Source organism: Accipiter gentilis, chromosome 7 (genome assembly GCF_929443795.1).
Source record: "Accipiter gentilis chromosome 7, bAccGen1.1, whole genome shotgun sequence".
NCBI classification, from domain to species: Eukaryota; Metazoa; Chordata; class Aves; order Accipitriformes; family Accipitridae; genus Astur; species Astur gentilis.
The window spans coordinates 8,403,036-8,424,065 of record NC_064886.1 but is presented as its reverse complement, the minus strand read 5'-3'; the positions used below and the strand labels follow the sequence as shown (position 1 = coordinate 8,424,065).

The 21,030-nt window shown below is 46.0% G+C and overlaps 1 protein-coding gene across 1 annotated transcript in view; it reads left to right on the top strand.

The window, feature by feature from the left end:
• HYDIN (HYDIN axonemal central pair apparatus protein) overlaps window positions 1-21,030 on the top strand; it is a 162,090-nt gene that overhangs the window by 61,893 nt on the left and 79,167 nt on the right. Inside the window, exons 11-18 of the mRNA XM_049804439.1 lie at window positions 4,228-4,346; window positions 6,405-6,628; window positions 10,262-10,329; window positions 12,309-12,544; window positions 13,359-13,459; window positions 14,752-14,887; window positions 15,344-15,508; window positions 18,937-19,089. Of these exons, the coding sequence (XP_049660396.1) occupies window positions 4,228-4,346; window positions 6,405-6,628; window positions 10,262-10,329; window positions 12,309-12,544; window positions 13,359-13,459; window positions 14,752-14,887; window positions 15,344-15,508; window positions 18,937-19,089 (1,202 nt within the window). The remainder of the gene's footprint in view (window positions 1-4,227; window positions 4,347-6,404; window positions 6,629-10,261; window positions 10,330-12,308; window positions 12,545-13,358; window positions 13,460-14,751; window positions 14,888-15,343; window positions 15,509-18,936; window positions 19,090-21,030) is intronic.

Sequence of the window (21,030 nt, the reverse complement as noted above, 5' to 3'; positions counted from 1 at the left end):
CAGAATAGCTTTAGTGACCAAGGGCTAAGCCCCTATAGACCATTTACCTCCCAGATGAGTCTTCATTATGTGGATGCATCATCAGACTCCCAAGGCGGTAGGAGCTGAGTGACAAATGTGCTCCCAGACCCTGGATCACTTCCCACTACCTCAACGCTGCCAGAACTTAGGTGGCTGAGCCCTGCTGAGCTGCGAAAGGACCATATCTGGCCAGCACATGCTTCTCTCCCTCTGTGGGAATTATCACCTTGTCACTCTGAGTTTATGGTGCATCTGGGTGGTGTTGCACAGGGCTTGCTGTACTAGGCAGGGTGAACACCCTCCCTGGAAATCGCGGTCGGAGCAGTCTGCTAGATAAGCTTTATGCTCATCCTTTCTTACAGAAGTGTTGTCAAGTCTTTTTCTGGAAGCAGTTGTCATTGACCCACCCGAGTTATACCATCATTGCCCTTACAGAGGTGATGGCTTTGCTGTGCTAGCATGGGGCAGGGAATGCTTCCAGCAATCTGTGTGGTTCGGGTTACCTTGTCCTTCCTTTCTGTCTCTGCATGGTGCTGCTTAAGGTGTTTTTCAGGAGTCGGAGACAGCTGTCAGATTTCCATCCAGAGAACATGTTTTTCCCCATCTGAGAAGAAGAGGTGTGAGGCCCATGATTCTCCAGCAGCCAGCCTCCTGTTCTGGAGGTTGCTGAAATCACCAACACAGCTGCTTTGTTGTTTTCCTTATTGCTCCAAGCTGACGGATACAAATGTCATGAAACAACTTTTTATTTATACAGTAATTGCACAGGGTTTACTTGGCAAATGCCACCTACAGTAATTACCCAGGGCTTGTGTTAACAAACTGTCTTCCTGCCCACCAGCTGCAGTTGTTAAAGCTGTGGAAGCAAAGAATTGATTTTAAAAGTTGCTCCCAAGGGATTCCTTGCTCAGTGCTGTGCTCCTGGCTCTGGGATTTTTTTGCTCTGGTGATGAGAGTGTCCATCACTTTCCTGCAGGGATCTCCAGGGGATGGGCCAGGAGAGCTTTTTCAATGCAGAGAAATAGGAAAACTACTTGCATGCAACCCTTGAACTGGTCTGGCTGGGGGTTATAGGAAACAGAGCTGGGCAAATGATCTGTACTTAGAAAGAGGAGTCTTCTCTTGCAAGACCCTGATGTGCCCTTGGGAGAGCTTAACTACTCCACTGGCTCCTTGGAAGAAGACCTCAAGGAAGTCATTTAAATGATGCACCTACCCCCCATCCTTTACAAAACAGAGCTCATCCATTGTATGGGACAGTTTCCACCCTGACAAGAGTCAAGGTCCCTGGGTGGAAAAAGAGTTTCAAGACAAAACCAATGATCTTTAACTAGGCAGTCAATTAATTTTTCTTCTTGGATTCCTCTAAGAAGTGTGACTATCTTCCTCATGCATTTGCATGCCAGTCACAAATCCCATTGGAGGATGATTTGCAGATGGTGTGTGCCCCTTGCAGGGAATAGTTGGAAGCTTTGTCTCACTGCAGCACTGTGAATTCTGCAGCTGGATCTCATGCCCCACTGGAAAGGGGCTTTGCTGGCCTCCACTTTTTTTTGCAGGTGCTTCCGTAAATTTCTTAGCAGATGCTTCTGGATCAGGTGATTTAGAGAACTAATCAGCGCTGTGCAACTTGCAAAGCTGGCAGTTAAGAAGTGGTTTGAAATTTGCTCTTGGCAAATATTTAAGCTCAAAATGAAGTTTGTTAGTTATTCATGCAAATAAAGCCGTGGCTCTTGAGTGCTGGAAGGAAGCACATGGTGGGGGGCTCAGACACCTAAAATTCTCTCTCTTTTTTTTTTTTTCTTCTTCTCTGCTTAGGGAAATGTATTGGGTTACATCTGATTTCTTCCAAAAGCCATTTCTAAGTCACTCTTGCAGGGAGAAGCAAAACCCCACATGATGTTCACTCCTTTACCTTGTGATGTCCTGCACCACGTACAACTGTGTATCTCTTTATTGACGTCGTCAGATGAGAATCATGTTCAAAACCAGTCACAAAACACAGGGTCATTCTGTGAACAAGAAACTGAGTGTCAGAAACCAGCAGAAGTTAAGGATTTTGCCAACGAAGTCCTGTGCTGTTGGGCCACCTACACCCCTATTTAGTTGAAAGCAAGGTAGCAATGCCAAATTGTACACCCTGCATGATGTGCTGAGGAATTATCCCTACTGAGATACAAATTCTCACTCCACAGTACCAGGTGTGGATTTGGGATTGAGGACAAGAAGTCTGTAGCCCCTCCATGCCCTTGTTTTGTGTGCTCTGGGATGTGTTATGGTGGGAGCATCCCAGGGCCACAGCCCAGCTGTACCCAGGCATCAGGCAAAGGTTGGATGCTTCTGAAAGCCCCAGCTTCTAGCAAAGAGGAGGACATGCTCTCTTATTTTTCTTCTCGGCTCTCCTGAATGCTGCCTGTAGTTTAGTCTGTTCCTCCTCCTTTGGGAAGATCCCACTTTTAGGTTCTCCTGGAAGGAGGAAGAGCAAAAATTCTGGGATTTCCTTAAAGTTTCAAGTTCAGCGTAAGGGTAGAGGAAAGGATGGCTTCCATGGACCTTCAGGAGAAGATGAGGACCTACTGCTGAAGGGCAAGAACTGCCACTGATTTTCTGATTGCACTGATTTTTTGAATGCAGTGGCCATGGGACATGTGTCTCAGCACGATCATGGACAAAACCTTGTCACTTGGAAATCGTTGCCATTTCCTAAGAGCTTTCATGGCTTGGACCTAGAGTTTTTAATGAAAATTAAGCCGACATGATGCAAGATGGAAAAGTCTTTTGGCAGTGAGCACCCAATACTGCCTCTTTTACTCTGTCTGTGAAATAGAAATACACAGCTCTCCAATTAATGCCTGAGCTGTGAAACATAACTCTTATCTCTGCTATTAGCTGGGCTTTGGCTGGATCTACTTAAAAAAATGTTAAATTCAACAAAAGCTCCCCAGCTCTTCCTTTTTGGCTTTGGATGTTATCAAACATCTTCATCCCGTGGTTGCAAGATCAAAAAGTCAGTTGAAAAGGCTGTTCCAGGAGAGGTTTTTTCAAGTTGTGATCTAGTTGTCACACCTGGGCTGCTCTTTGCAAAAAAAAAAAAAAAATCATCATTGTGGACATTCTTGAATAACTATGCAAAAGACTTTTTTTAAAAGCAACCTTCAATCCCTAATCTTTAATACATGTTGAGCACAGCACAAAAGGAGCTTGAAGGTCAGGGGAGTATTTTTGCACAAAAGCTACAGTGAAGGCTATGCACAACATTTGGGGTTTCCTTTTTGTGCTACTCGCTTTCCATGCAGAGTAGAATGGGATGGCAGGGAGACCCAAACCAAAATTTGAGCTAGGATTCAGGCACTTTAAGCTGCTCCAGTGGTTCAGAACAGCTGAAAGATCTTGCACTATGTCATCTTAGCAGACTTACGGAAGAAAATTAGCATCTTGGAGTTTAGCTATAAGCCTTGCGGTCTTAGTTACTTTTGCAGCAAGGGACATGTGCAGTAGCAGTATAGTTATGGCTTATCTTGATCTCAGTAGTGAGGAAGCTGGTTTTCAGTAACTGCTCAGCGTGCTTCAGGTAAGGTGTCTTTACAAAGCTGAGCTCTTGGTATCGTAGTGGGAATAGGGGAATGCTCCTCCTCTCTGGAGATCATAAAGCCCTGTGTTATTTAGGTGCTGCTGCAGGAGGTGAGCCTTGGAGCACCCAGGTATGGAGCTGTATGTTAGGCATAGGCAGTGGCTGAGATGCTCTGCCTGCTCTAAGCAGCCCTGGGATGTCTATATCGCCGTTAGCAGGCAGCTTCGCCTTGCTTGGGCTTGTACTTGTCGGCTCCTGTGCTGTTGTCCCCAGTTGCATCAGTATAGACAGTGGATTTTTATCTTCAGTTCTGTGTTGTGAGCTTTGTGTCTTCATGGAATGGATTTCAAAGCTCATCTAAGTGCATGGGAAGAAATTCAAAGATCATGTTTTAAACTTGGCATTGCTTTTTCAGGGTGCAAACTGATTGCTAAATTAGAAACCAACTCAAGGGGTCAGAAATTAGAAACCAGTCCCAAGGCGTATCTCTTGAGGGAAGAGAAGGGTCCTGTATCTTCTCCTGGAGCACCTAGAGCTGGTCCCATCCAGCCTGGAGTTGGGGACTAGCATTGAGTCAGCCTGGAAAATCGAGGGCAAGAGGGAATTACTGTACTGAAATGGAAATCTCTCCCCAGGTCGAGAGACCAGGCTGCCCCTGCGCATCAAAGGGGAAGGTATAGGGCCTCAGCTCCACTTCAGCTTTGACCAGCTGGACATTGGGAAGGTTTTTGTTGGATCGACCCACAGCTATGAGGTGAGCAGAAGGCGTTTGCAGGGCTTGGGGTGCATTCTGATGGCTCCCAGGGCAACAGTGAGCCTCACAGACCTGCATGATTTCTGGCAACTCAGGCAGTTGTGAGCAGGGAATTTTTGACGTAATAGTCAAATTTGGGGGGTTTCATAGGATCTGGATACTTTTGATGGGGTCTGAGATGTGTGTATGTTGTTCGTGAAGCCTTAATCTTTGTTTTACGGTGACCTTCTTTTGAGATGAATTGAGAGGCTTCCTGCAAACTGCCTCCCCTTGACACATGAAAGCAACACTTGGTCAAAAAGATAAATATTCAGAGGCTTTTTTTTTCAGCCCTAGATGTAATGCACCTTTGTACTCTGGCTGTTAAAAAGCAGCTGGAACAAACTTGCTGTGTTTGAACTCAAGTCTGTTGCAGTTTTCAGTTAAGTGCATTCTACTGATTCCGGGGAGTTGGAGGAAAAAGTTGGACACCTTAGTCCGGCCTCCTGGCTCAGAGCTGTCCCTTGCAAAGAAATTGGGAGCGCTCTCCCTTGCTGACCAGTCTCTTGCCACTCCTTAGACTTGGTGCATCTCTGGCTCTATAAAGACCAAAGCATTTCTTGAAAGGAAGCAAAGGAACTTTCTATATATTTGCTTCCCTGCAATGGTGTCAAGTTTTCTGGGAAAAAAAAAAAAAAAAGATAGGGCAACCAAAAGAGGTAGAAAATGAGGAAATACATCATGCCAGACACTTTCAAAAGCTTGACTGTGGCAGGGAAGGACACATTAAGGTGTTTTCTTACCAAAATATTGTGGTCTCTATACATTTTTAATGCTGATACTTTATTGATTCTCTCTCTATCAATTTATTATTTTCATTACTTGAAAATGTGAATAAGTAGATGATGCTGTTAGTGCTGTACTAAGCAGCTAGACTGGAGGTAAACCTCAGCTCTGCATAGGATCCCGAAGTGCATTTTGTAACTAAGGTGTAAAACACATAAGAGGAGAGAGTAGTTCTCAAGTTCCCATTGCAGAGTTTGAACATGTGAATATTTTCAACAGCAGCTGCAAAATTAAAAAAATACGGGACATTTCTATGCTTCTGTCTCAGTTTTGCTGACACACTTTGCAAGGACAAAAATTAGGGAAAAGAAATCCGAAGCGGGTAGATAAGTCCATGGAAATGGCAGGATTTCACACTGCAGCAATAAGAAACTTGACAGCTTTGCTTTGGGTAGGTTTGTTGGTGACTGGCAGCATGCTGATACTCACAGGCAGGTGTGGGCATTTCTTGCCTGACATGAAAAGAGCTGAATCTCAACAAATGCTGCAGGACTGGGTCACTTGTTCGAGGCAGTAGGTCTCTCGAGTGTTCAACAAAATACGGCTTGGCTCTAAATTTGCAGTTTATTCTAATAATGGTAACATCTTAGATAGTGCCTGTGAATATTTATGAAAGATAAATTCTTTCAGAAGAATAGGTAGAGCCCCTATGCACCTTAATTGTCTTTTCTTGACATTTCTGGTTGAGCAAAGACTAAGAAACTAGCAGAATAAAGAAAAAATAAAGGAAACCTGAGCTATATACCATAGTAGAGTTGGGGATTGCTTCTGAAGTTGGCTATCATGCTGACCTGAAGTGTCTTTTGCTGTATGCAATGAACTTGTTGGCCGCAACGGAAGTTGAACCTGTTCTGCCCTTGGCAGGATCAGACTTATTTGGAGCAGAAGCAGTTGGTGATTCACTTGTAATGCTGCAACCACCTTTCGTTGCTCTTAGGGACAGGTCTGAATCAACTCAGTGATGCTGAGCATGTCCTTTGCACTGCAAGTCAAGGTGGACTGCTCTGTGTAAGTGGAATAAACCCAGAGTGACTCTGTTTATCTGAAGCTATCACTGCTTTGCATGAAAAAATCCAATGGCAGAACTTGCCCTGTTTGTATTTTCTTTGGCTTTTGCCAAGCGGCATCTTCTGCCTCTTACGGAAGTTAATTGTTTAATTAGAAAATAAATCGGCCTTCTGTAAGAAAGAAACATTCCTTATGTATTTCCATTTTGTTTTCTTGCTGCTGCAGGCGATCCTGTTTAACAAAGGAGCCATTGATGCCCTCTTCAGCTTGGTTCCTCCATCTACAGCTCTGGGCTCTTGCTTCACCCTTCTCCCCAGGGAGGGCATCATTTTGCCGGACGGGCTCCAAGTCATCCAGATCTCCTTCAGTTCCACCATCCTGGGGAAGTTCACGGAAGAATTCAGGTTCAGTGTGAATGGATCTCCTGAGCCTGTGACCTTGACTATTAGGTGAGGAGGGTTATAGGAGCTTGGTGGGTACATCTGTAGCTGTCTCTGGGTAATCATGTCCTACCTACCTCATTTTTATGATGGAGAAGAGGAAAAGGTAAAGTGTAATTGTCTCTTATGCCCTCAATACCCAGTTTAACTCTGAACGTTTTGAGTCCCTCTGGGAACCAGCTTTGCCTTCATGGTTGAGCCAGGGTGGCTCTGTGACTTTCCAGGATGCTGTTTGTACAGAATTTGGCAGCAGCAGGTTTCTTTTGTGACCCTTTGAAATCTCTGTGTGAGGACCCTGGGGGTTTAAGTGACACTGCCTATGCTGGAAAAAGTTTGACTGGAGGCTGCACAGGTAAGGTGTGGAGATGACTGCTGCCCAGTCTGGGTACCCCGGAGCTGGAGTGACTCCTTCCTACAGGTAGCTCATTCCTCCTTGGGCCATGGCAGACAGTGGGATGGTATCAGTTTTGGGCAGTAGATGGACTGGGATGTCCCACCCAAACACACAGTGAGGCCAACAGAGCTTTGGAGATGATTGAAGGGCTGGGCCAGCTTGGGTGATTCTGCAGCCAGAAGCAGTGTTTTTAAAATCCTCTGTTAATAATCCATACAAAATGGGTAGCAGCAGCCTCAACATCATCTCTCATGCTAATGCGTTGGGACAAGCTGTCCTCCCGGTTCTTGTGCCGCGAGTGCTACGGTAGCTCTTTTCTGCAGCCAGGAAAGTGCTGATGGGGGAGATGGGGAGCTCTGCAGCAAGTACAGTCACAAAGACTAGGGCATCATTCCATGGGCTGGTGCTGTGGCAAAGGATAATCCTTACTGAGCAAAAAGGGGAGAAGAGAAGCAAAAAAAAGTTGATGATAGGAGAGGCAAAGCTCACTTCTCAGGACCACAGCAGTATGTGAACTTGTCCCAGTTAGTCTCAACCACGGGCTGGTGGGATATCGTGGTGTAGGCAGGAAAGCTGATGGTGGGTGCTCTGGAGGTTTGGGGCTGGTTGTGCCTCCTCAGCAGCCAGCCTCCTGAGCTGCTGCTGTTGGGAGGCACTAGATCAAGGTAGTAAAGAAATGAAAGGAATCTGCAGTCTATTCTACCAATAAGGTAAGGAAAATGGATAAAAAAGAGCAACAAGGTTATTATTTCGCAAGAGAAGAGTGGTGAGTAGGTCGACCTCAGTAAAGAAACAATTATGTTGGCTTTGTGTTTGGAGGGAAAGTGCTGCTTTTTTTGGAAATCAAGAAAGAACATTTCACAATCAAATAATTTATTCTCCTCTGTCCATCCCCCAAACTGGTCATGGGATGTTATTGCATAAGCAGCTTTCTCCTTGAGCAAGGGCAGGTTTCGCTTGTAGAGATGCGCTTATCACAGGTAGAATACAGTATTGCATGGATAGTGCCCGCTGCCTCTGCCCTGCGGTGGGCTTGCTCCTGGGGAAGGAAAGAGCTGTCAGTGGGATAGCTGGCTTCTGGCTTCCCCACAACCAAATGAAGTGGTCTTTTTTTCCCCACTGAAGCCCTGGCTCCCAGTGCCCAGCACGTCCTCCCCTTCTCTGTGGCCACCCTCTGCCCTGTTCTGCCAGCACTACCTTGGGCTCAGTGCAGACCTTATATCTTAGTGAAAGATGATTGCTGGTCCTTTTTTTTATTTATTTCTTCTCTATCCTTGTACTCTTCCTTCCTGGATGGTGGCTCCTATGCAGCCCATCTGATGGTACCCCAGCATCCCCACCTGCTCCCATACAGCTGTCCTTCAGCAATAATTCCCATTGCAGTCCACTCCTCCCTAAGATGTTATCTGCCTCCTCGATTTTTGTCTTGCTTTTTTCAAGGATCTATATCCAGCCCTTATCTCTTATTCTCCAGCCCCACAACTCAAACTGTGTGTTTTCAAATGCCTTTGAGATGTCCACCCACCAGGTCAAGCTGAGCCTCCCTTTTCAGGAGGTTTTGTGCACTGGATTTAGTCCTCCCAGGAAGAAAAACTCCCAGTTCTTTTGAATGAAAGTGAGCTGGCTGGTGGGACACTGGACTGCAAAGGAAGGAAAGGGGATGAGAGTTCAAGCAGTTCCTCTCCCATTCTGTGTTATCCTTCTTGCTCACAAATGCATTATTTAATGCTACTTTAAAACACAGTTGTTGGCAGAAACACTGCCTTTTCCCCCCATTTTCTTGCAAGCTGTACCGTTATCAGCTGTGGTGCACAGAACTCTGGGCTGGCTCCTTGCCTGAGCCTTCTGGGCAGTCATTCATGTTTAACTTACTTGACTACAGATACAGTGCACTCAGCAGAAATGGCAGTCATTTCCCCACTTGCCTGGCAAGGCTCATCCTTGGCAGTTTCCCAGTGTGATCCCCAGTTGTTGTTGGTTTGGAAGTAGTTTTCCATCGTCTCCTGGCAAGTGCTGTGATGGAAAGCATGTCTGCTCCTGTTGCTCCATCCAAAGTAAGCTGTTAGGGCTTGGGTGGTTAAGGCTAATTATATCAGGTCCTCGGAGAGGAAACTTCAGCAGCAGCAGGAATTTGCTACCTGACTTATTCTCAGGAACTGATTCAGCTCCAAGAATTGAGAATTAGTATTGAATTGAAACTCCTCAAAGTCACTTTTAAAGTCCTTTTTAACTATGCAATCAGAAGATGCTCAAACCATAGGTGATTATTCTTTACTTGGAAACCAAACTTAGATTGTCCTGAATGCTTGTTTCTTTGGTGTTTAGAAAGGGATGCTGGAAACGGGGCACCATGGATGAATACAGATCCCTCTTGCAGGATGCTGGGATCTGTTCATGTATAGAAAGGATCCAGTGGCAGTTCTGTAAATAAAACTAGAGGGCACCGTTCACTGTGGTTCTTGATTTTTAACTAAGAGGCAGAGCTGGCATTCATTGGCATAGACCATGAAATAAATGAATGAATGTTGTGCAGCTTCAAGTGCTGATGTCAGCAGATGCCGGTGAGTTTTGGGGTTTGGAGCCTGTGCTGAGTTTAAGGATGGGCAAGGTAGCACGGTGGGTTCAGGACACCTACATTCGGTGGTTTAAGACATGTTGCTCTTGGATGTGTCAGCTGGTGCACTGGTGACGACCTGATATTTTCCTCCAAATTCAACTGTCCACTGTGTAGAACTGTTGCTGCTCTTCTCAAGGGATGTTTGGGGCTCCCCTGGATTCGTGCCTCAAAATCCTGCATGCATAATGCCCGTGTGGATCAAGATCTTCTGAGAAAGATGTCCATATACTCCATGGAAACACCAGTTCCAGCTAAGAAATACCAAAGCAGGGAACCTGTGGCTGGGAAGGCTAGTTACGAGTCCACTTCTGTGTGGACATCTCTGTGTCCATTGCATTACAGATGGGGAAACTGAGGTACAGAGTCATCACTTGTTCAGGGTTCCATCACTGGGCCAGCAACAACTTGGGGGCATACCCTGCCTGACATAGTGGCTTAAGCCACATCAGCAGCTCTCAGCTGCTGACCACTTTGGCTGCCTCCTGTCCACGTGGATGCTGTGCTGAGCACAAGGGTGAAACCTGCTGTGGTTCTGAGACCAGCTTTATCCACTCAAGCGGTAACACAAGCCGAAGCTCTGCAATTCTCTTTAACCAAGCTAATGCTGCCTCTGCCTGTTTTTTCCTCACAGGGGCTGTGTCATCGGACCAACTTTTCATTTTGATGTACCTTGTCTCCGCTTCGGCGATGTCTCCTTCGGTGAGTGTGCCCTGGGCTTAGACCACAGGTTGAGAGCTCTGTGCATTATCAAAATGGAGCACTTTACCCTAGAGCATCCATCACTCGTGTTCCTCTGTAGCAGTCTTCAGAGTGTTAAAACCAAGGCTGCTGGTTGCTTAGGCAGTATTTTACCATCATGAGATCAGATAGGACCAAAGGAATAGAAAACCAGTATTTTCTGGGTTCCCTCATAGTCTGTTCAGCCCCAATCTCCCAATCCTTGGCAACAGAATGACTGTGAAAGTCCTTGTCACGAAGGGCCCAGGGGATGGGACTGCAGGAGAATGCAGTTTAAGCCATGTACTAGCCTGTAGCTGTTCTGGGTAAATGTTGCTGTTGCAAGGCAAGGACACCATTTACCCACCTGACCTTTAGTCTGAGATGTTAATTAGTGCTGGGAGGGCACCTTGTTATCAGTAATATGCCCAAGCAATAGCTCTGCATCAGACACTGATGTTCTCAGATGTGGGCTCGTTCTCCTTCCCCACCACAAGCCCAGCTCTGTTGACAGAGCTGGTGGCTAGGCATCCAGAGCATCTCCATTGAAATGCAGATTCTGGTTCTCCATCTCAGTCTCACAAAAGGCTTTTTACTGAGATGATCTGAAGTTTAAATGTGAAATCAATTGTGGATTGATTGAAGGGCCATTATCATTCTGCACCCAGGATGCCTCTGTGTTTTCATGCTGTTCATGGACTTTTTAAGAAAACTCATTATCCTTCCTGAGCCGCTTCTCCCCTCCCTACATCACCACTCTGCCACTTCTTTATTTCCTTTTGAATAAATAAAACAAGAAACGCACCAGGCAGAAGTATGGTTATGTAATAGGAGGAGATTCATCCTACTTAATCTGATTTCATTAACAAGGCCTTTTCAGCTGAAGGCAACTCTTGTATTTTTGCTTTTCTTAACTGTGCTGCTGACTGTTGTCTGCATCTGGCAACTTCAGTCTCATTTGGAATTGTGAAGCCTGTGTTTGTCCTTTTTGTGCACCTCCTGCCTCCTTGCTGGAGGAGTTGGTGGAGGTGGGTAATGGTTACTGTTGATGGGCATGGAGAAACTATCTGCTGTATCTGCCGTTGGTTTTCTTCCCTATCTTTATTCAAATAATGCTTGGTAAGCAGGCCATGGGGGATGTCTCCTTCTTGCAGAGCTGGCCAGCCAAGCCAGACGTTCACTCCAGAGGAGGTTGTGGGCTGATGTCCTGTCTCCACAGAACATCCCCACCAGCTGTGGTTGTATCACTGGTTTTCCGTTACGGAAAGCAAGTATCAAAGCTAAAGTGATGGAAACCTTTGTGGGCAGTAATAAAAGCCAGTGTGATGTCCCCATTTGCTGGTTAAGGTGAGACATGGTTCCTGCTAATTTCTAAGCAAGTACAAGATTTGCCTCCAGTGAACTGGGCTGTGAGTTGTCACGTGCTCAGTCTGGTTGCCACAAAACAGGAGGTGCCTTAAGGATCCTGCCTAGAGAAACTGCATTAGAGTGCTTTGCATCATGCTGTAGTTCCCAATTTCATCCTACCTTTCTTTTACTGTAGCATCTCCTCAATGACGATATGCTGCTTGTATATATTGAAAACTGTGGGAGTGTCTGTGGAGTTAACAGGGCATTTTATGGTTTGAATTTTCAGAATAAATGGTGTGTCTGGATGCACACTCATAAGTGAGAAATAATTGGTGCTTCTTTGGGGGCAGGTGAGAGGGCTTTTTACAGTTAGAGGGAGAAATTTCTGGTGTTCAGCCTTGCTAAGAGTGGTCATTTCCAAGGAAGCAGTTTCCGTGATCAGCACAAAAGGGAACTTAAGTGACAATTAATTGCTTGCTTAGCTTCTCAATTAGCTGTAATTCAGATTGAAAGGAACTAAACTCCAAGCACAGTTTTATCATAACAGGATTTTGACACTAGGAAGCATGGGATGATTGGTGCATAAATTCATATTTGTGTCATTTTCCTAGGCTTTCCTTGCACCTTGTCATGTCGCCTCACTAACACCTCCTTGGTGCCCATGACTTTCAACCTTCGCATTCCTGGTGACGGCTCGGGAGAGCCCAGTGTTACCAATTTTGTTCAGATGTCGGACAGCACATGCCCGTCCTGGAGAAGGGGAGCTCAAGGTGACATCAAGCCAACTGAATTTACCATAAAGCCCTGCAGAGGGACCATCCGCTCCCAGGGACTCCTGGATATCCAGGTGTGGGAAGAGTCTAGCCATATGTGCTTCAGCAGGTGGAGCTGAAGCTTCACTTGAAGTGTGAGAGGGCTTTAGCGCTGCTAGCTTTGAGCATAACATGAGTAAGATAGCTGCACTAGTGTTAGGCTTTCATTAGCTGGGTTACTCTGGGACTGAGTAAGCTGAAGATCATGTACTGTATGGTCAAGTACAGAAGCCATACATGCGTTTTTTGAGAGCTGCAAAGAGTGATTTCTTTGATTTAAAGTGGGCAGAGGAAGGATGAGGACAGAACATGGCTGTTATAAAGAGAGATGTCATTGTATAAAACAATTTGCTTTTCTTCCTGGTCTTATGTCTCCTCTCCTGTTGAGCAGAATAAGTTGTATTCAGTGTGGTGATCTCCAACAGGGACTGAAAAAGCTCTGGCAGACATGAACTGCACAGCATCGGGTGGGCCACATTTGCCCTCAGCTTCCCACTGTAAAGCTGAACTCATTCTGTTAAAGCCAACAGATTTCCTCCTGGATTTATGCTATTGTAGTCGAGATTAAAAATTGGTCCCTTAATTTTAACAGTGGTGAGTAGAGCATTAGTCTAATTGTGCTTTAATTTAGCTTACGTATGCCCTGGTAACTGCAAAGTCTATTTAACAAATCACATATTGTCAGGAGACTTCTGTTACTCCCAGAGCCTGTGCTCTACACATAGACCAGCAGAAGAATTAAGGCAAAATCCTCCCTTTCCTTACTGTGGAACGAGAACCAGCAGATACCACACATGGACGAAGGCTTTTGGGAGTGATGATATATTTGATGCTCTTCTCTTTCATCAGGTCACCCTGTGTTCCAACACCGTGAAGAGATACGAGCTGGCACTGGTGGTGGATGTGGATGGTGTTGGAAAGGAGGTGTTGGCACTGCTCCTCACAGCCAGGTATCAGTGCTTTCCTTGCAGTTCATCGTCTCTGCTTGTGCATCCATCGCCAGCGCGCTGCCTTGCACGTGGTTTGCTGGCTCCAGCTCCAAATGAGAAGCATGGCTTAATGAGATAGTTCTGCCCAGTTAGATATAAGAATGGCAGTGCTTTGAAAGCAGCCCATGTTGAGAAGCACCTGTGCTCAAGGGAGAGATGTGGCCCTGAGCCTTTTTCTGAAGGGAACAGTAATCATATTCATTATTGGCCTGTTTTTTGGCGCTTGAGGTGTAACAAATTTCCAAAGGACTGCCTCTCCTTCCTGCAAGTGGTGGACTTGTGTTGGGTTGCAAGCAAAATGCACCATTTGTTTGGGACACAGCAAGCAGCCTGCTGAAAGCTGGTGTCTGGTTCAGTTAACAAAGGCGTGTGCAAATGGGAAAGGGGCTTATGGCAGGACTGGTGAGGGAAAAGTAGAGGCAGGGGGTAAAAGTAAAGACCTTACGAAGGGGAAAATAGTCCTTGATGTGAAGGTGAGCTCAGGTTTCTCTGGCTCCTTTGAGCATTAATGTTCTCAGACTTAAGCCGAAAGTTGTTCTTGCTGCAGCCAGATTCAGTCCTGTTGTGCTGTGGTGGGTGTCAGTTTAATTACAAGAGGGATGCAGTTCACTGGTGCTCTTCCCTCTCCCATGCAGTCATCCAGTCAGTTCCTGGGCTGCAGTTTTGTAAAACAAGTGCAAATGGGAACAGACAGTGTACGGACCCATGGGGGTGAAGGGCTATAGGAACTGGGAGAGGGTGATCACCCACTGCATACGGCAGGTGGGTGTGCCCTCTGCTGCTGGGGCAAATAGCTGAGTTTTCAGGCAGGGTGACAGCAGTATGGGAGAGAAGGGAAGTTGCTTTTACTGAGACACTGGGTTTTAGTGTTCCTTGAGCCTTGGTGAGCACCGGCCCGTGGTGGGAAGGCTGCCCCAGAGCTTACGCCTTGCTGGGACTATTGGGAGGGTCCTTGCAAGGGAGGGTCCTGGGGCAAAGAAGGGGCAAAGCTGATCAGACAGCTCTGGAACAGGGCTCCGTGCTCTGCCTGGACACTTGGCAGGCTCTGTGGTACTGATTCTCAGGGTTTGCCCCTCCTTTACAAGAGGTTGTTGAGTAAAAGTAAGGTAAAGGTGATTTATTGCTGTAGGGGTATTAAATATCTATTTGACAGTGACAAACATGTTATGCTCCATTTCACACTATTCGGGGAGTAAAAAAATTCTACATTCTCTCAGTGTCTCTAATTCCCTTTTGGTCGTCTCTTTGCCTAGATGTGTAGTTCCTCCACTGCGAGTGCTCAACCCCATCGTGACGTTTGGACGGTGCTTTCTAAAATTCCCTTACCAGCAGATGCTGACCCTTGTGAATGACAGCAATCTTCCAGGCTGCTATGGTGTTCTTCCTCAGGTTTGGCATCGCATCCGCCTCCTGCCCTCAAATCTTATCAAGGGGTTTATTAGCAAAAAAAAGGGGGTTGGATAAGAGCTTGCTAGTTTATATTCAGGTAGGTTCCTGTTCTCAGCAAACCTTTAGTTCCTGAGAACAGGAACGTATCTGAATATAAACTTTAGGAAGCAGTTTATATTCTAGTCTTTGGGGTGCTTTCATGCAGGAGAACTTAGAGGGCTGTGAAAAGCTTCTGCAAGGAGGCTGCCAGCATAGGAGTGGGTGTTTGTAGGTGCAGCAGCTTTTGGACTCTGAGGATGCTAAGCCCATACAAGTCTTGCATCTTGCCTTATGCCTTTCTGCTTTGTCCTAGGGATTTTTTAAAGTGTATGTGGATTGCTATTGTGGTAGATATTAAGGAGTTTAAAGTATCCTTAAAGGTTATTCTGAAGTTGCATTTGATTCTGTCCCTTATAGGAACACAAGGAGGATGCTGCTGTGTGGTACTCCAGCCCTGTGCCGTGTGGGATTATCCAGCCTTGCAGCTCGGTGGAGGTCCCATTTACACTGGAAGCCCAGGTGATAGGAGAGCAGGACACTGTTGCTCATATTGCGGTGTTTGGGAGTGAAGGATCCCCTCTGGTGAGTGCTAGGGGAGATGTGGGCTTTCATGCGACTCATCTTCTTGGGTGCAAAGTGTACAGGCAGGGTTGCTGATTTCAGGGATCCTTCCTGGGAAAACAAGAACTTGTAATATATGACTGGTGTGGACAAGTAAAGAAGGGATTCATAGCATAAGCAACAGCTAATGCCTAGAAAAGAGAAAGGATGGTATCCTTTTAGGTGGTAATCTAAGCGTCTGACACAGCATTTAATTATGGGTACGTGGGACAGGATAACAAGCTCAGTCTGAAACCCAGAGCAATCCCTGGGTCTCATACTCTGCCATATTAGACAAACAGCCACTGCTGCTTCATCAGAACTTTTGTTCAGGAGCACATGGGGACATCTGTGAATCCTGCTAAAACAAGCACTGAGTAAGAAACCATGCTCAAAGTCAGGCCCATCATGTCCGAGGAATATCCATCCTCTCTCTTTGCCAAAAGCCCCAGCCAAAGACACACGAGTCTCCACACTGCTTGCACCTGGAGTACAGAGGCTTTGGGTTTTTCTACCAAGCTTGGAAATGGACAAGGCAAAGCACTCCTGGACTAAAGCCTCCTGAAAGACTTTGTTTGCATTCAGGCATATACAACAGCAGCAATGACAACAAAATGTAGGCAAGAGAATGTTCTATGTAGTGTCCTGGCTTCATCTAGCTGAAATAGAGAACAAATCTAGTTAATTAAACTTTAATTTAAAATGATACTAACTTTTGAAGCAGCTGTTTTAAAATGCCTTGTCATCTCTCTGAGCATGAAAGACGATGTCAGAGGATTGCTGGGAACCTTAAGCTTTCTGTAACAGAAAGGAAGGCTGACATTTTGAAAGTAGTTGCAAGGATTTAAACTTTTATTAAAACGAATGGAAACGATGCTGCTAAATCCTGCGGATGCCACAGAACATCTCAACCCCGGCCGTTGTGGATGTGCGTGTAAACCCGTCAACAGGAAGGCCAGGCAATGCAGGCTTTACAGGGAAGTCTGAAGTTTGACAAAACAGTTGCTCATAAATATAAGGCATGCTTCCCTTAAAAAGGAGGGTTTCTTCCCACTAGAATAACCAATTGTTTAATTGTCAGCTTGTTTTTTAACTACAGATTTCTTACAAAGCTTTTACCCTTGGGTTAACAATTTATAGTTTCAAACTTTACTGTACCTTAATCTTTTTTTATTTGGAGATGAATATGTCAGTCTTTCACCCAAAGGACAAGCATTTCAGCAGAGAATCATGGTTGTCCCTAAAGTAAATGACTAGGATGAGACTGAGCAAATGTGTGTGTCCACTAAGTCGATCTTTATTGTGCAGCATTTATATTCAGTTGGTGCCAGCACTCAGCGAGTGCTGGTAGAAAGCTTGCTGGGTTTATCGACAGCACAGACCTGAGTTTCTGGCTGTCAGGTTAGATTCTTTGCATTTTCTATAGGTCTGCCTTATAGTTTGAGTGGGGTTATTAGTAGTTTCCTAGTAGCCAATTCATCCAAAGCTTTCTAGGCTAGCAGAACAGCTAGCTGTTGTCTTAGACATCCTGCAGTGGTGGCAAATTGTACCCGTATGGATCATATGATGCGAATCTGACCTCAGGGGAATCGCTGCAATGTACTCCCATAAAACAAAATATAAGCTTGCTCTTGTCTTAAGTTATGCTGTCTAGTATTGATACCAAGTCTTTACACTGTTTTCGGTGAAATGCGGTACAGGTCTTTCATCCAGGTTGTGTAGAATTCCTCCATGGGTCTGTTGCCTGGTATTTTGTTTGCAGGTGACTGTGTGCCAGCTTCTATTTGGTTTATGTAGTCTTCTGCATTAAGGAACTGGCAAAATCCAACCCTGGGTTAGTGGTGGCAAGGCAGGGTCGTGTGCCACAGGCAGGGGATTTGGCATCTGGTTGCTATCAGAATAAGCAGTCACTCAGAGCATGGCTGTCTGCCAGGGCCAGATGCAATTCATTCCTAATTGATCAAATGTGACATTATATACCCATTGACAAAGCCAGCACTGCTGCTCGGGGGAGGGGGGGTGTCAATATTACTGATGTCAAAGTTGTCATCTCCTTTATACTCCCTTTCCCTGTGTGTCACATTGCCTGTTATGCTGTTGAACGGGGGTTTTCTTGTCCCGTTTAAGATGACTGTAGATGAAGGGGGGGGGTTTATAAGCCCTTTCCTTGGCAAGGGTGCATTGTGTTAGTACACACTTTCGTTGAAGCTAGCTAGCCTGAGCATCCTCCAGATGTTATTGTGCTCATCTCCAAAGGGTTCTGCCCTGCCTTTGTTGCTTCTGCCCTGCTGTCACCTGGAAGCAAAGCCAGCTGGTGAGGCACAGTTCTTCCCTCCAGCTCCTCTTTCCCAGGAGCTTTGGGCAGCATTACCCACACTGCAGCTCTCCATGCCTCCAATCTCCTGGAGGGGTAAAAGCTCCATCATTACGCATGGCTTTAGCTCCTTATTTTTGAGGTACCAGCCTTGGTACATGATTTTTGGCTCTTACTTGCACGCAGTACTGTCCTGTCAAGGGATGAGCATTTCTGGATGCTGCTCCTTCGGGCTGAGTTGGACTAGTGATTCTGACAGCTGTCAGTGCCATTTCCTTGAGTCAGACATCATTAAAGGTTTTACATCATGGAAGCTGGTTTCTTTTGTGGTTAAATCATACTCCTTGCCCTCCAGTGAATCATACAGCAGCTTGTCAGTGTTGGGAGTTTTACGCATTTAGATCCTGTTTAAGAGTTGGGGTGTTCAGAACCAGTGAAATCCAGCAAGACTGGATAAGTTCTCACTGCTTTTAATGATGTGAGAAGGTGGTTTGGCAAAGGGATCCACATTTCTCTTCCAGTAGTTTGCACCAGTTCTTCAAGAACAAAACTTTTTGGTCTCAGATTGTCAAAAGAAAAAAATACTGCTTGAATTATGTAATTAATAATGCCAATTATTCATATAATACCAGGAATACACATAAACAAAAATCAGAGGCAACTAACTTATGTGATCTCTATTGTGAAAAGCCTGCTTTTGCTGCTCATTTGTGCTGGTTTTTACAAGTTGTAGTTTGGGGAATATTAAAGCAGTTACTGTCCCAGTGTGGCTGTGCAGCAGCCGAAGTCGGGGTGGGTGGTGCGGGGCAAGACTGAGCAGTAAAAGGAGTGTGAGCAGGCACAAGGTAGAGGAAAGAGAGCTAACTGTGGAGGAGGTGTGAAAAAGAAAGCATGGGAAACAGGATTTCTTTATCCCCTGATAACGGGAGTTTGTAGCTTTCAGATGGGATCACTCTAGATCTCACACTTGCTGCAGGCCTTCTGTTTCAGTCTTACACCACTGAAAACTTCAAACAGCTGCAATTATCCTTCAGTCTAGGAGTACCCTTAGAGCTGTCTGTTCTTTTTGATCTTTCCTACCTGCTTCCTGGAGCAGAAAATCCATTTAGTGAGCATTGGAGAAGGACCAGTTGTCTACGTGCATCCGAGTAAGATAAACTTTGGCAGTATCCAAGTTCTACAAGATGCTTCTCGAACTCTCCACCTCTCCAATCAGACTGTCATCCCTGCGTCCTTCAGGGCACAGATGGTAAGTATCTGTGGGGCTATTTTCCAATGAAAATGCTGTGACTTGAACAGCCTGTGACTTGAGTTTTATATGAAACATTTCCATATTGCTATGGGAGAGAGAAAGCAAGATATTCCATCACAATACGGTAAGAGGGGGCAGTTTTAGCAGGGGCACCCCTCAGTAAAAGAGACAGTTTGCATAGATGTTTGAGCAGAAATGAGTCTGGATCATGTTTACAAGTTCTCCCTTTATTTTGTGGAAGGTATTTAGCTGTGAGAGTCATGGTTTTGCACCTCTGAGATCAAGAGAACTCTGTGGCTCTTTGTTCCTGAAAGGGCACAGATTTCCCTTTGGTTTCTCTGTTACATCTGCATTTGCTTTCTGTCACACCACCCTTAATGATAGAGACTAAGGTGTGAGGTCTGTCCTCAAACTGCTTGCGGTGAGGTGAGTCTCACACCTACTGGGGGTCAAACCAGCTGTGTCGTTGCACAAAAATATACTTGTAAGGGTCATGTAACTATGGAGTCAGTGGACTCCGTAGCATCACAGAGCATCTCTGGAGACTAGCTGCAGCAAAAGGCTGTTTAATTTATGGACGCTGCGTAATGTGACAAGCTATATAGCGGAAGGAGAGCTTGGCTGCTTCCTGGGTGGGGAGAGCAGGGGTGCTGCAGCCGGGAAGGCCTCATGTGCTGAGGCTGGGTGGGATGTGCTCCCCACTGGAAGAGGGGGATCTGTAAAGGGTTTGGAGGAGCTTTGGTCTTCCCTGTGTGAGGTGTGTTGAACTTCTGGAGCTGGTTAAGCCAGGCCTGGTGCTTTGGACTTGGTTGTGTCTGTGGATAAAGCATCAGGCAGTGTGTGAGAGTACAGGATCAGCCTCCTCGGCCAAGGAGAAGGGGGCTGGATTTCCCTCTTGCTGTTCTTCCAGCTGTTTGAGGGATAAATGTAACCTCGAAGTGGGGCATTCCCAGGGCAGCTTTCTTTGACTCCACAATGAAAATCTGCTTTCCATCTCTGCAGCAAGCAAGCCACCTTGGATGGGTGGTCCTGGTGTATAAATGCTGGGTTTTGCACACTCATACCAGGCACTGACCTGCAGAGCGGTTTAGGTACTGCTGTTCTGGTGTAATGCCTTCTCTCCCTCCCCTAGACAACTTACAGCATACCCAGGGGGTCTTGCAGGGTATATCTGCCTTTCCATTGCCTCAGGGCCCTAATGCATGGGATTGGGCAATAAATCCCACCCTGGCCACTGCAATCTCTGCAAATATTTTGGCTAATCAATAAACAGAACAATAATACAAGGTGGTTCAGGGATGGTTTCTTTCCCTGCAGTAAAGATGGCCTTTTCTGCTCCTTAGTCTCCCCTGCTGACTCCACAGGGCTGGGTTACCCCATAGTGAGCATCTCTGCTTCTCAGGACAGCTGCTGCTATCATGGAGATGTTCGAGGAGGCAGGTCCTGGGAACCTGCTCCATCAGCTCTTTGAACAGGGGCTCTTCAGGCAGACTCAACACCGTGATGCTGAGCCTGCCTGATGGGAGCAGCACTGCAGCAGGCAAGATGTGCTCGAGCTACTCCCTTGCCCTCAGCAGCTACCTATTTTGGTGCTGTCTTGCTGCCTCAAATGAAGTTTTGCCCTTTGCTGCTGCCTTAGGCTGCGTGGTAGTTTCTTGATGGGAAGAAGAAAGGACTGAATGATTTTGGAACTAAAATTTGAGATGCAGTCGGATGTCCGTGAACTGCACATGTACATCCGAGAGCAGAAGTGGCTCCAGCTGTCCCTTAGCCTAGCTGGTGGGTGACTTGGGCATCCTTCAGTCACTCCTGCCCCTGAACCCAAGTCTTGTGTTCTCCAAGATGCCAAAGCTGCTGCTTTGATTCCCTGCTTGGAGATTGCTGCAGGACGGTGAGCTGTGATTTCCCTGTCTTCTGCTTGATGGCTAATCTTGAAAC